The 12,335-nt window shown below is 37.9% G+C and overlaps 2 protein-coding genes across 2 annotated transcripts; both read right to left on the reverse strand.

Moving 5' to 3' along the window:
* Positions 1 to 3,636: 3,636 nt before the first annotated feature.
* LOC115158632 (homeobox protein Hox-B5b) lies at positions 3,637 to 7,411 on the reverse strand. The gene is made up of 2 exons (XM_029707819.1): positions 5,759 to 7,411; positions 3,637 to 5,228 (listed from the first exon to the last, which is right to left on the reverse strand). Exons 1-2 carry the CDS (start codon positions 6,348 to 6,350, stop codon positions 4,981 to 4,983), a joined length of 840 nt encoding a protein of 279 aa, XP_029563679.1. The 5' UTR covers positions 6,351 to 7,411; the 3' UTR covers positions 3,637 to 4,980.
* A 403-nt stretch (positions 7,412 to 7,814) lies between these two features.
* Positions 7,815 to 9,161, reverse strand: LOC115158642 (homeobox protein Hox-B6b-like). Its single transcript, XM_029707830.1, has 2 exons — positions 8,659 to 9,161; positions 7,815 to 8,068 (listed from the first exon to the last, which is right to left on the reverse strand). The coding sequence occupies exons 1-2, from the start codon at positions 9,074 to 9,076 to the stop codon at positions 7,815 to 7,817; spliced, it is 672 nt and encodes a 223-aa protein (XP_029563690.1). The 5' UTR covers positions 9,077 to 9,161.
* Positions 9,162 to 12,335: the final 3,174 nt, after the last annotated feature.

Genomic DNA, 12,335 nt, shown 5'->3' on the forward strand with positions numbered 1-12,335 from the left:
GTTGAAAAACGAGTTTTAATGAATCCAACCAAGTGTATGTAAACTTCCGACTTCAACTGTAACTTGTCTCTCTCCTGATTTAAAAACATGGCCTGCTGGAGCTACGTCATCCGAAAAATCCAGAACCCAAAACACATACTAGGTGGACACGAGCTTTCTGATTAATCTCGTTTTTGGACGTACAGCCTTTGATAGACACCGCGCCTCACGAATCGCATGGCATTTTAATATTTGTTAGAAGCGGTGACCTGCGTTTCACCCCTTCCTCAAGGCCTCACACATGAACAATTTCTGCTTTTATTGAGTAATGTAGGCCTACTCCTTTTACCAAAAAGGGAGCAGGGGCCCAATATATATAGGAACCAGGCTCCTGTGAGTTATTGGAGCTGATCATTCTGAGCGCAGAGAGAGCAATGACATGTATAGTGATTTACAGTTAAATAGCAAACAGTGGGTAGGCTAGACCTACACCCCGAATTAAAGCATAATTCCAAATAAATACATTATTTTGATCCAGAATGTTTTTACATGTTACGGTACTCGAGAAGATAATGGGGAAGATAATGGTGAGATAATGGGAGACATTTTGTTTTATCTCCTCTCATTGGAAATATAGGCCAGGCATTGTAATATAACCACACATTTTCTAAGGTTTGAGACTTTTTTTTTACACTGTGCTTAATTTACAACTTTGCTAAAATATTTGAGTAGTCTAGACGTCATACATGTTATCCATTGGACATTGTTTTGTGTGTAGGCTATAACATAGTCATAGGCCTATAGTTAGATGATCGATTGAGCGGGGCAACAGTGAAGCCGGTCTGAAGCGGGCTCTGCTGGTGTGCAAGTGGCGTTACATCACGTCACTGAATAAGCATTGGCCTATGCTCCAATCGCATATTTTAAGATTTACTTTGAGGTCACTTTGTCAAGCACGATTATTATGCCATCTATCCATGCATATTAAAATATTTGTGTCGACTGCTGTAAGACAAGTTTTCAGATAAAGAACAAATAGCCTGTTCATCTATCAATGCTTTTTCAATGTAAACTTGATTCCCAACTGCTCAATAAAAATACCTACGCACTAATAAAGGTGTCAATAATCTCCATGCAATTGTATTGAATATAAATAATAAGTAGGCCTATAAATGGAAAACGAAACATAGACAATTCTTAAACAAAACACTAACGTATTTTACGCATTAATCCATCCATACAGAATAACCAACACAAGATACAATTCCATCGGCTATCATGTATGCTTCCAAAAGCACAAATTAAAACAATTATTCAGACTGTCTTTTTCGTTCGTGTAGGCCTATGGATTCCAAGGATGTTGACGATGTCTGAGAAACAGGCCTATTGGTATTGTAGGTTAGATCCTCAGCATCTGTGGCTCTCGTCTAGTGACCTCGCGATGATCCCGGTCTATGAATTATTGATGAGATCCGTGCACAGATTACCCCTATCAATATGCAATACTTATTATCCTGGTTAAATGGCTATTTAACAGTTATGAATAGTGGAATTGTTTCTACCCAATACAAAACATTGGTGTGTGTTCTTTAGCATAATTTTTTTTTTAATATATAAAATGATTTAAGCAAAAAAAGTTTGAGACATCGGGAATATTTATTGCATTTAGGTACATTTTAGATGAATAAATGACAGCTATTGACGAAAGATGTCAAAACCAGTGTTTTCATATTGCCCTAATTTGATTGGATATCACCACGCAGAACTGCGATTGCATGCTGATTCATATACAATTTGGTCAGGTAGGCTTGCTACACAATGGGACACACAATTTAGCCATGGCAACTACGCAAAGACATGAACCATTAACATAGGCTACAAACACACAATAGCAACGCGTTATTATAATATAACATACAAAATTGGGCGTAATCCAAGTTTGACATACAGGCCTATACAATCAGGATCAGAGTTTGATGCGTTTAATATACTGAACAAAAATATAAAAACGCAACGTGTAACAATTTCTAAGATTTTACTGAATTACTGTTCAAATAAGGAAATCAGTCAATTGAAATAAATAAATGAGGCCCTAATCTATGGATTTCACATGACTTGGAATACAGATATGCATCTGTGTTGGTCACAGATACCTTTAAAAAGCCTCAAAATGGGCCTCAGGATCTCGTCACGCTATTTCTGTGCATTCAAACTGCCATCGAGAAAATGCAATTGTGTTCATTGTTGTTAGTTTATGCCTGCCCATTTCATAACCCCACCGTCACTATTGGGCACTCTGTTCACAACATTGACATCAGCAAACCGCTTGCCCACACCGACGCCATATACCATGTCTGCTGTTGTGAGGCTAGTTGGATGTACTACCAAATTCTCTAAAATTATGTTGGAGGCGGCTTATGCTAGAGAAATTAACATTCAATTCTCCGGCAACAGTTCTGGTGGACATTCCTGCAGTCAGCATGCCAATTGCACACTTCCTCAAAACTTGAGACATCTGTGGCATTGTGTTGTGTGACAAAACTGCACATTTTAGAGTGTCCTTTTATTGTCAACAGAACAAGCTTCTTGATATGCCACACCTGTCAGGTGGATGGATTATGTTGGCAAATGGGGAAATGCTCATTTGGCAGTACATCCAACTAACAGGGATGTAAACAAATGTGTGCACAACATTTGAGAGAAATAAGCTTTTTGTACATATGGAACATTTCTGGGATCTTTTATTTCAGCTCATGAAACATGGGACCAACACTTTACATGTTGCGTTTATATTTTGTTCAGTGTGGCATTATAAAGCCTAATATTTATATGATTAGATCATATATCCAGAATAATTTATTCAAATCGACAGAGGTCTGATTCCCAACGTTTACAGTGGATTCACCTATCCTGTCCTTGGAGAGAGACGCACTGTTCAATGGCTTATCTTGGAGATTGATGGTACACACAAAACCCTGTTCAAGTTCGTGCTTTACCTTAGGCCACGCTTTTATCAAGACGGTCTAATTTTTGGATACAGACTTGAATTTCACTTCAAGTTTTTGTCAGTTTTCTGACTTGAGTCTATAGGCCAGAGACATGCATTATCCAATTTCCCATCTCATATCAGCACCTCTGACACTAAATCCACGAGGTTCAATGCAGTTATTGCAGAAATTGAATTAGTTAGTGTCCTGTTCGTGAAGAGGCAGAATTTCCCCCAGTTTTACGCTGAGCAAAATGAATGAATTCTTATTTGCTGGTGTTTATAGATAATTCGATTACAATCCATGGATTGTCAAAATATTTTATTTTGAGGCTAATTCCAACATTAATAACATATGTTTGGTTTATAATCATAGACAGTGGAACACTTATTTAAATGTATCACTGCATTTCTGATATGAACTTTCTATCCTAATATCGAGGATATCGCCACTGCCCAGACTAGTGCTGTACAGTCCACAGCCCTTTCTAATCCCTTCGCAGCAGTAAAACCGTCACTTTCATTCAAGAATGTGAATTATATAGTACATTGTCTACTCCCCAAAACCATAAAACTAACTTTATGGACCCCACGTGACCTTTCAGAGTCAGTAAATGGATTATATGTTCTACGGTACGGAGGCATTTAGTAAATTCGAGCCACGTACCTGTAAGACAGCCTACATGTTGGGACATTTGATGGGGAAACGAATAACTAAATACAAGCAAACAGAAGTGCGACTCAACCCAAAGAAGTCAATAAGAGGGTAAGTTTTAAAGGTTTAGCGTTTGTTTTTCTGGTAAAGAATGGCAGCATGGAACCAATAATGAATCTAATAACCTTGACATGATGGTGGGCACTTTATAGGTGCATGGTTAAAACAATATAGCTTGGACGAAAACAATGCACATATTTAAATCAGCAACAAACCTGACTCAAATGTAATGCACGTCATAGGCCTATACCAAAAAAGGGATCTCAAGCCAATGTTAAGCATGAAAACTTCCATGGAAATTATTCTTGCTAATGTGTTATTTTATATCATTGTAAAACAGTACAGAATCTATAGGAACATGTTGTTTATGAAGTTAATTTGTTTGAACGTGTGGCAAGGTTAAGTAAGCCTAAATTGTTGATACAAAATGTCCAAAATGCCATGAATGGTTTACGTTCACCAGTGTTATAGCCTATGTGTGTCTTTAAAATAGTGCATTAAAACATGTGTAGGCCTAATTCATTCATTTACTATATGTTAAATGAAGAAGAGGTTAATTAATTGCAATTACTATGCTTCAAATATATCGAGCGATGGAGAGTAACTTTATTTCCAAATCTATAGATTCACATAGAAATACAAAAAGCTTAATTGGCAAAATCTTTACCATCACTGTAGGCGTATAATCCACCGAATACCACTCCCTTCCTGTCCACTATACAAATTGATCACATTGAAAAGGTTCAATACATTTATGCAACTTAATAAGTACTTAGTTCTAAACAATTACAATTGGATATATTTGTGCACAACGTGTTATAGGCTACATAACAGATTTACCTGTATTTTTAAACCTGGAAAACGTACTGCGCTAACCACGATAATCAAGCATAAATACAGCATTAAAAACTTACACTGAAGCGCTTTGAATGATCCCATCATCTGTAGGTTTACATTCAATGAAGAGCAGCGTATGTTTTGGAAACATAGGCTACTGTACACTTTACACCTGTTCGAATGTTTAGAAATTACACAATATAGGCTAACAGCTCACGTGAAACATGACAACATTCAAGAGATAAAACAGAGCACATGACTTTATACTACCCTTAGACAATGAGTCTAACTTTTTTCTAGTTCCAAAGATAACTACAGGCTACCGTAACACAACGTTAAACTAAACGTCTGTTAAAGACCACAGAATATTTTTGTTCGTCTAAAATCACAACAACATGCTGAAAGGTGCTGCGCTGTAGCTTACAGTCCTCCGGATTTCTCCCGTATCACTCTTAGTTCGAGCTCAGTTATGGAACGCGCTACCTCCTGTAACCAGACTCATACTTTTCAGTTTATTGTCCTTCTTCCATTTCATCCTTCGATTCTGAAACCATATTTTTATTTGTCGTTCCGTGAGGCACAACGTGTGGGCTATCTCTATTCTCCTCCTCCGGGTTAGGTATCTATTGAAGTGAAATTCTTTCTCCAGCTCTAGCGTCTGGTAGCGGGTGTACGCTGTTCGGGCCCTTTTCCCATCTGGTCCAGCCATTTCTAAATTGCATGAAAAATCCAAATTAGAAGTGGACAACAGATAGTGGAAATAGGATTTTAAACATTACAAAAGGAAACATGTTTAACAGCACATATGAAATATTAAGCAATTCTGGGTGTTGAATAGGCTGCACGTTGTGTGGCATGCACGGATTGTCGCACAACTATCCTACATTACCAGAAATAGAACTTGCATTCCGCTATAGCCTAAACATAAATAGCCACCAATTTTCCAACATTTAAATAATGTTTCTCTAAATTAATCTTTATTACAATTATCTTTATTACAATTAAAATACTTTAATAGGCTAACAATTATGTTTTATCTTGCACTAAGAAATATATTGCACTGGACAATATCATAAAAGCAAATCCGTTGCTATATCCTACCATCCTTACGGAGTTCATGCAACACTTGACATATTTGTGACGCTACAAATTTGTACTATAGAAAATCACATCAGCGAGCATGCAATTCACTCCAAAGCAAGACCACCACAAAACACAGTAAAAGTAGGCTATGTATGTACCATGGTTAATGTGCAGTTTCCGCATCCATGGGAATATTTGCGGCGTTTGGCAATCGTTTGAGATTGTCGTGGAGGTTGCGTTATTGGACTCCTGTTGTAGTTGTTGTGCCCGGGCAGCCATGCTGCTGGTACTGCTTGTGTGCGCGCCTTCCTCGGTCTCAGAGACAACGCTGGTATCCTCTATCTCTGTAAAATGACTGTTGTTGCCTTTGTTGAGATTATTGTTGGCGATCGAGGTCGTGCTCCGGTCAGGTGGAGGAGAGGGGCTTTTTAGTTCCAAAGACTCGCGGTTGGCGCAAGGAAGGGGATCTGGAGACGAAAGCGAGCAGGTCGGCAATCTGTACCGGGCATCCGGGCCAGTGGACGGAAAACCACGGGTATCCTCTCCAACAGCCGCGAAGTGGCTACCAGTGTCGGGGCGATTTACGGTTAGGTCCATGCCATTGTAGTTGCATCCGAAAGACCCAGAGTGCATGGTGCCAGGGTCCCTGAACGTACCGTTCACAGTGCCGTTAGTCCCATAATTTAGTAACTGATAGTCGGAGCCATTCGGATAGCGCCCTGAAAACGAGTTAACAAAGTAAGAGCTCATTTGCTTGTTTTTAAAGGCTCGATTTGTAGATCTTTGTCGCTATAATCCTCTGCTTCACGATTTATGATGTAATCATGAATTATAGCAATGAAGCCTACTGTACTTTGCCAGGTATGCGGCCAAATATGGGAGAGCGCTCGGGAATCACGTGCATTTGTTGACCAGTCGTAAATTCTCACTGATGACTTCAAGAGGTAATTCATGCTCTATGGTTACAAATGATGACGAAATGATGGTCGTTATGCTCGAGTCAATGGTGCCTCCCCATTTCGCCCTGAGATCCATGTAGACAGACAGCGTCATCTACTGGCAGTGGAGGTAACTGTCAGAGAGGGTGCTCTGAATACTTTTTTTCATTGTTCATTTTTTTTAAAACATTGACTGTTCTAGGACACAAAAGTAGGCTAAACTATTTTACCAATAGGTATCTCAGACAGGTATCCCAGTATAAAAAAGTTATACAAAAACATATATTATAGTAGGCCTAATACACAAGGAATTTGTATCATTAAAGAGAGACTAGCCTATTTAAATGTCCGGTTTGCTCAACTAGGTCCATTTTACAGGACATAATGATAATAATAACTATTATAAGACTATTGCCTTCACATCAATAAAACAAGAAAACTTTCTATGAAGTATTTGCAGAAATTACCAACGCTTTATTTGCATTTACAAAAGATAACAAAAACATGTCTTACATAATATTGCACACGACGTCCAGATGGTAAGTGCACAATCAACAACTTGTGAAAACATTATCCAGTTGAATATGACAAAGCGATGTAAAAGCCTAAAACGAACAAAATACAACACACACTATGGTAGGCTATTAGGCCAAAGCATCTCTCTTGTATCGATAATGGGGCCATAAAAAAATATTTTTGAAGCAAAAATATTTAATTATCGAGTATTTTGACTAGGCTTGTTTTTGCACTTCAACGCCGTTCCAGGAAACCAATATGTGCGAGTGTAAGGCCTATTTCACGGTCGTCACCAGTTACCACAACCACAAAGTCATAAACCCCGCCTATTTATACAATTGATCTTCCTAAAATGTGATTTTATACCTTTACCACACTTCTAACCTTAACCACACTACCTAACCTTAAATTAAGACCACATTTCTTTTTTCATGAATTTTTACGATATAGCCAATTTTGACTTTGTGGATGTGGTAAACCCTATTTTACTTTCAAGCAACAATATTGACAAAACAAAAAACCCAAAATCATAAGAATAGGCTAGCCAGCTTCAGTTGGTTTTAACCTGTTTCTAACCAACAGACGTTATTTCATCGTGCAAATATATTTATCTAGTAGGCCTATTTACATATTTTCACAAAAATGTGTAGGCCTATGCAGCTATTTTATGAAAAACAACAACCAACAATAATTAAACATCTCTCAATTCATGTTACAACAGTTATAGGATGGCTTGTGTAGCTTTTTTACTCAGTGTCTTTTAATCTGTCTGCTTTTCCTCCTCTTCGTCGCTGGGTTTCGAAGGATTCATAACTTTGTTCTCCTTTTTCCACTTCATTCTGCGATTCTGGAACCAAATCTTTATCTGACGTTCAGTGAGACACAGAGCATGCGAAATCTCGATTCGACGACGCCTGGTGAGATACCTATTGAAATGGAACTCTTTCTCGAGCTCAAGAGTCTGGTATCGAGTATAGGTCTGACGGCCCCTGCGTCCACTGCTGCCCAATGTCCCTACAAAAAAAGAATAGCAAACCAAACCCAGCAATTATGTAAGAAACAAAGACATGGACAGGATGGATACCTTTACACTATCATCACTGTTATAGACTATTGTTACAATCACTATTATGGATGTAATAAATTAGCCTATATACATGTAAAATAGCCTCCATTACTAAAACCTTAAAAATAGCATAGCGTAGTTGAAATTATCCATTTGATTCACATGATAGCCCACTGCATTTTGACAGTTTAACGCGTTTCCTATACAAAACCAGTTTATCTGTTCATATATTTTTCATGTCAATCACGTTCCCGGCGATAGAATCCAATACATATCCCAGTCATCAAATCATCATGCATGTGTTCACACAACGACTTGTAAAATTCTTCCTCTTTTCTATTTTTCCCGTCTTAATTTCAAACCAATAGTTACTTATAAGCTACAATGTCTATGCATATTATGGACTTTGCCAGGCAACACTGTTACAGTAGTCATCTGATTGATAGGCAACATGCTGATTGTAAACCCCCCTTTCAATAAATTAACAATGAAAACACGTTAAACGTTAACACAAATCAAAAGTAAAGGTTTCACTGACCGGCTGTGCAAGAATTCATCCTTTGCATCCAGGGATAAAGCAGAGAAGACTTGTCGTCCACAGCAGTGGTTATGTTTACATTCTGCTCGAGGCACTCTGACTTGCGCTGGTCCTGAGTTACAAAGAGCGGCTGCTCCTCTCGATTTGCGAAAGCGCACGAGCGGTCAGTGTAAAAAGCGGCAGCTGTATAGTCGCAGGGAGCGCTGGTGCTGGGGCGACCGTAGAGACTAGTGGTTTGCTGGTAATATGAGGTTGGGTAAACCTTCTCTTGCATATTGGCAGCTCCATATGTAGCGTTGGAAAAGTGTCTTAAAGGGTCAGTATATCCGGAGGAATATAAAGGTATCTGAGCGAGGAGAGACTCCTGTCCTCCGGGCAGAGAAACAGGAAAAGTTGAGTTGACAAAATAGGAACTCATTGGATGGACAAATATGCTCCGAGGAATATGATTTGTAATGTTTTATAGTCCAAGTGGTTTTGCCATTACTTTATCGGAGATTTGGTTTTAGCTGAAGGGGGCTTGCGAGGTGCCACTCAATAGGGCAGAAGGGAACTGTACCATCTGATCAACGTCCGGCCAATCGCGAGCGTCTGGTTACAATATTGCTCTCATGGGGGGGCTCTTGTTGCGCACAGGGGTCCCCAGTGACTCGAAACGAAGCGCACAGGCTTCTCGCGCAGTCTCTCCACATATCAAATGAGCTTGCGCCCTCTGATTCATTAAACATTGAAGCATTTCGTTTTCGTTCTTAATTTCGTTGCAAACAAACGATATAAATAATATAATGCTGGCAACACCACCCTCTCTCTCCACACACACACACACACACACACACACACACACACACACACACACACACACACACACACACACACACACACACACACACACACACACACACACACACACACACACACACACACACACACACACACACTATTTGACCCTTATATGATCTTTATTCGATCTTTGGTTTGCATGAAATAATTACTGTACAATTTCCCCTTTTATCAAATTGACTTAAGAAGAATAATGTTGTTGTTTGTTGGTTCTTTCAATTACCCACAAATGTAAAGTATTGATTACTAGAAGTGGGCTAGTTGCACAATCAAACGTGGGCCTATTCAATTGATCCAGCTGAATTTCTACTTTCATGCAGCTGTTATTTTAAGCTGTTTGACATAATTTATGTTTCATCATTCGTTCACGTATAAGTTAACGTGTTCGTTCTGTTTTCTAGGTATTCCCACACTGGCCGGATAAAAAGTTAAACACGACCAAGACGTCTACACTGACAAATCAACTGACAGAAGGCAAAAGGATTTTCCAACTGATCAAGGCCAATGCAGAGGATATTACACGTTGGTTTCAACATTCATCTCTTAAAGATTGCCGTTCATGTTTCGGGAACTTGTAGGCCTAAGTAGACCACATTACATGCAGCATGTTTTATTATTAACCACTAAAATAAATCATCTATGTTTTTTAATATTATCAAATAAATATATTTACATTAATATAAATATTGTCATTATCGAATCTAGTCTGATATTGTTTTTGACTGCTTCTTATATCAGTAGACACATGTTATTGAGTTGAATAATATTATTTAATATGTATTATTATTATGCTATTATCGTTATTTTGTTGTTGGACTAAAACGTTCAATACATTTTAATCAATAAACAAAGCCACTTTCTTTAGAATAGGATGTCTTTCCTTTTTCCAATCAATGTTATTTTCCGTTCACTGTAAAAACCTTTGATATTTCAACAAAATAATTTTGTATTATCTAAACTTGATAGTTAATAGTCTGTGTAGACTTCCTTCAACAAAATTGTTTCCACAAGTAATCAAATATTGTTGCTAAGTATCCTACGACTTGTCTGTATACAGAATGACAGTTACTCAACGTCAATAGCGTTTGTGCAAAATACATTTTAGTTTGCTTTAGTTTAATTTGATCATAAAAAACGAAAAAAATAATAATAATTTGTACGAATACGTCAATATGTCATTCTGAAAGCTTCTGTCTCAAGAATTCGGTGTCCAAATGTAGGCTTATTGTCGCCAGTAGATGGAGTCAAAGAGCAATACACGAGATCAGGTTGTAAAGAAAATGTGTCAGCATACTGCTGTATAAATGGAGTGAATAACATACAGCTTATCAATTCATTGATTGAGGCTCGACGATAATGTTGATGTTGATGATGATGATGATGATGATGACGACGTCGAATAGTGCAGATGATTGGAAAGTGGATTCTGAAAAATGACATTGAACCCTTGAGAACATCGCTTACATCATGTCTCGATTTTACTCTTTAAATGACCCATAAAACATTTTGGGTATGAGTCAATTGTAGCATATCTACTTAGCATTACAGCTAGCTCAAAGGTAATACAAATGTAGGCGACACACAATAAAAAACACTGTACATCTAAAAAAACACAGGAAATCTAGATCTAAATATTTTGGGTTGTCTCATTTTCAGTGTGTGCACATGATTGTGACAACTTCCAAGAGGTATCATATAGGCCTACCTATTTATCTGAAACCTTAAAATACTAAATGCATTTAGGCCACAGTCACCCGCCAAAGATACTGCTGCCATCTTGCCACTAACACACTATAGGTATTGCAAATCAATACAATGCTAGTACACTTTAAGACACTAGCCATTTTGTATGCTACCAATGTTACATTTGTAACGGTTTTTATCGAACATAATTTGCACCTACTCAACCTACTCAACATTTTATCATTTTAAAAACCTTATAAGACAGGCTTCAAGTATGATTGTGGTGATATAGGACATTGAGATTTGACGACCTACCTTTTGTTGATAATTCATCATTTCGCATGTGGGTATTCCGGATGTGATTATCAAGGTTCTTTTTAGTCTTCCATTACTGTTAATCTGGTATATTGCATACGGTAAGTAGCAATAAATAAACGATTCCCTCTGTGAAAAATAAAACATAAAGTATTCCATTGTCCTTGCGAATATTGAGTCTTCTTTGACGGTGCAATTCAGAGATAGCCACATTAGCATAGGCTAACATTGGATGAGGGATTCCTCATTGACTCCATCTCTCAGTTGGTGGAGCTCCGTAGATACAGAACACATTTCTACCAGAATTCAACTGGAGCTTATACAAGAGCCAAGAAAACGAAGGTGTTACTGAATGAGCGGTCGAAAACAGACAGCTGCAATATAACCTCAAGGGGTAAAAAGTTCCCTGTCCAGAGTCCACATGACCAACCTCAGCCAATCCCAGAACCCAGCCAGTCGTAAAGTTCCATCATAAAGTTGTACATTTTCATTAGCAGACTCTAATTTATTGCATTTTTCAGGAACGCTTCAATAGAAGGCATTTCTTTCTTCATCGCCATCTTTTTCTTTGAAAGATGGGATAGCATTTTTGGCTTTTTTTAAAAAGCTACGTTGTCTTTAAAGCGAAATGGCTAGGTCTATAATATTTCAGGCCGGTATCCTATTTAGAGCATTTGATGATCATGCCTTATCAATTGAATATTAAGCTACAAAAATGCGGAAACGTTTGACCAAATTGTAGTTCCATACAATAGCATATAGGCTTATATAAAACATGTTTGGTTACAATTTACATTGTCTTATAGGATAGTTATTATAAGTTTACTTAAATTATTGAT

This window comes from Salmo trutta, chromosome 2 (assembly GCF_901001165.1).
Source record: "Salmo trutta chromosome 2, fSalTru1.1, whole genome shotgun sequence".
Taxonomy (NCBI): domain Eukaryota; kingdom Metazoa; phylum Chordata; class Actinopteri; order Salmoniformes; family Salmonidae; genus Salmo; species Salmo trutta.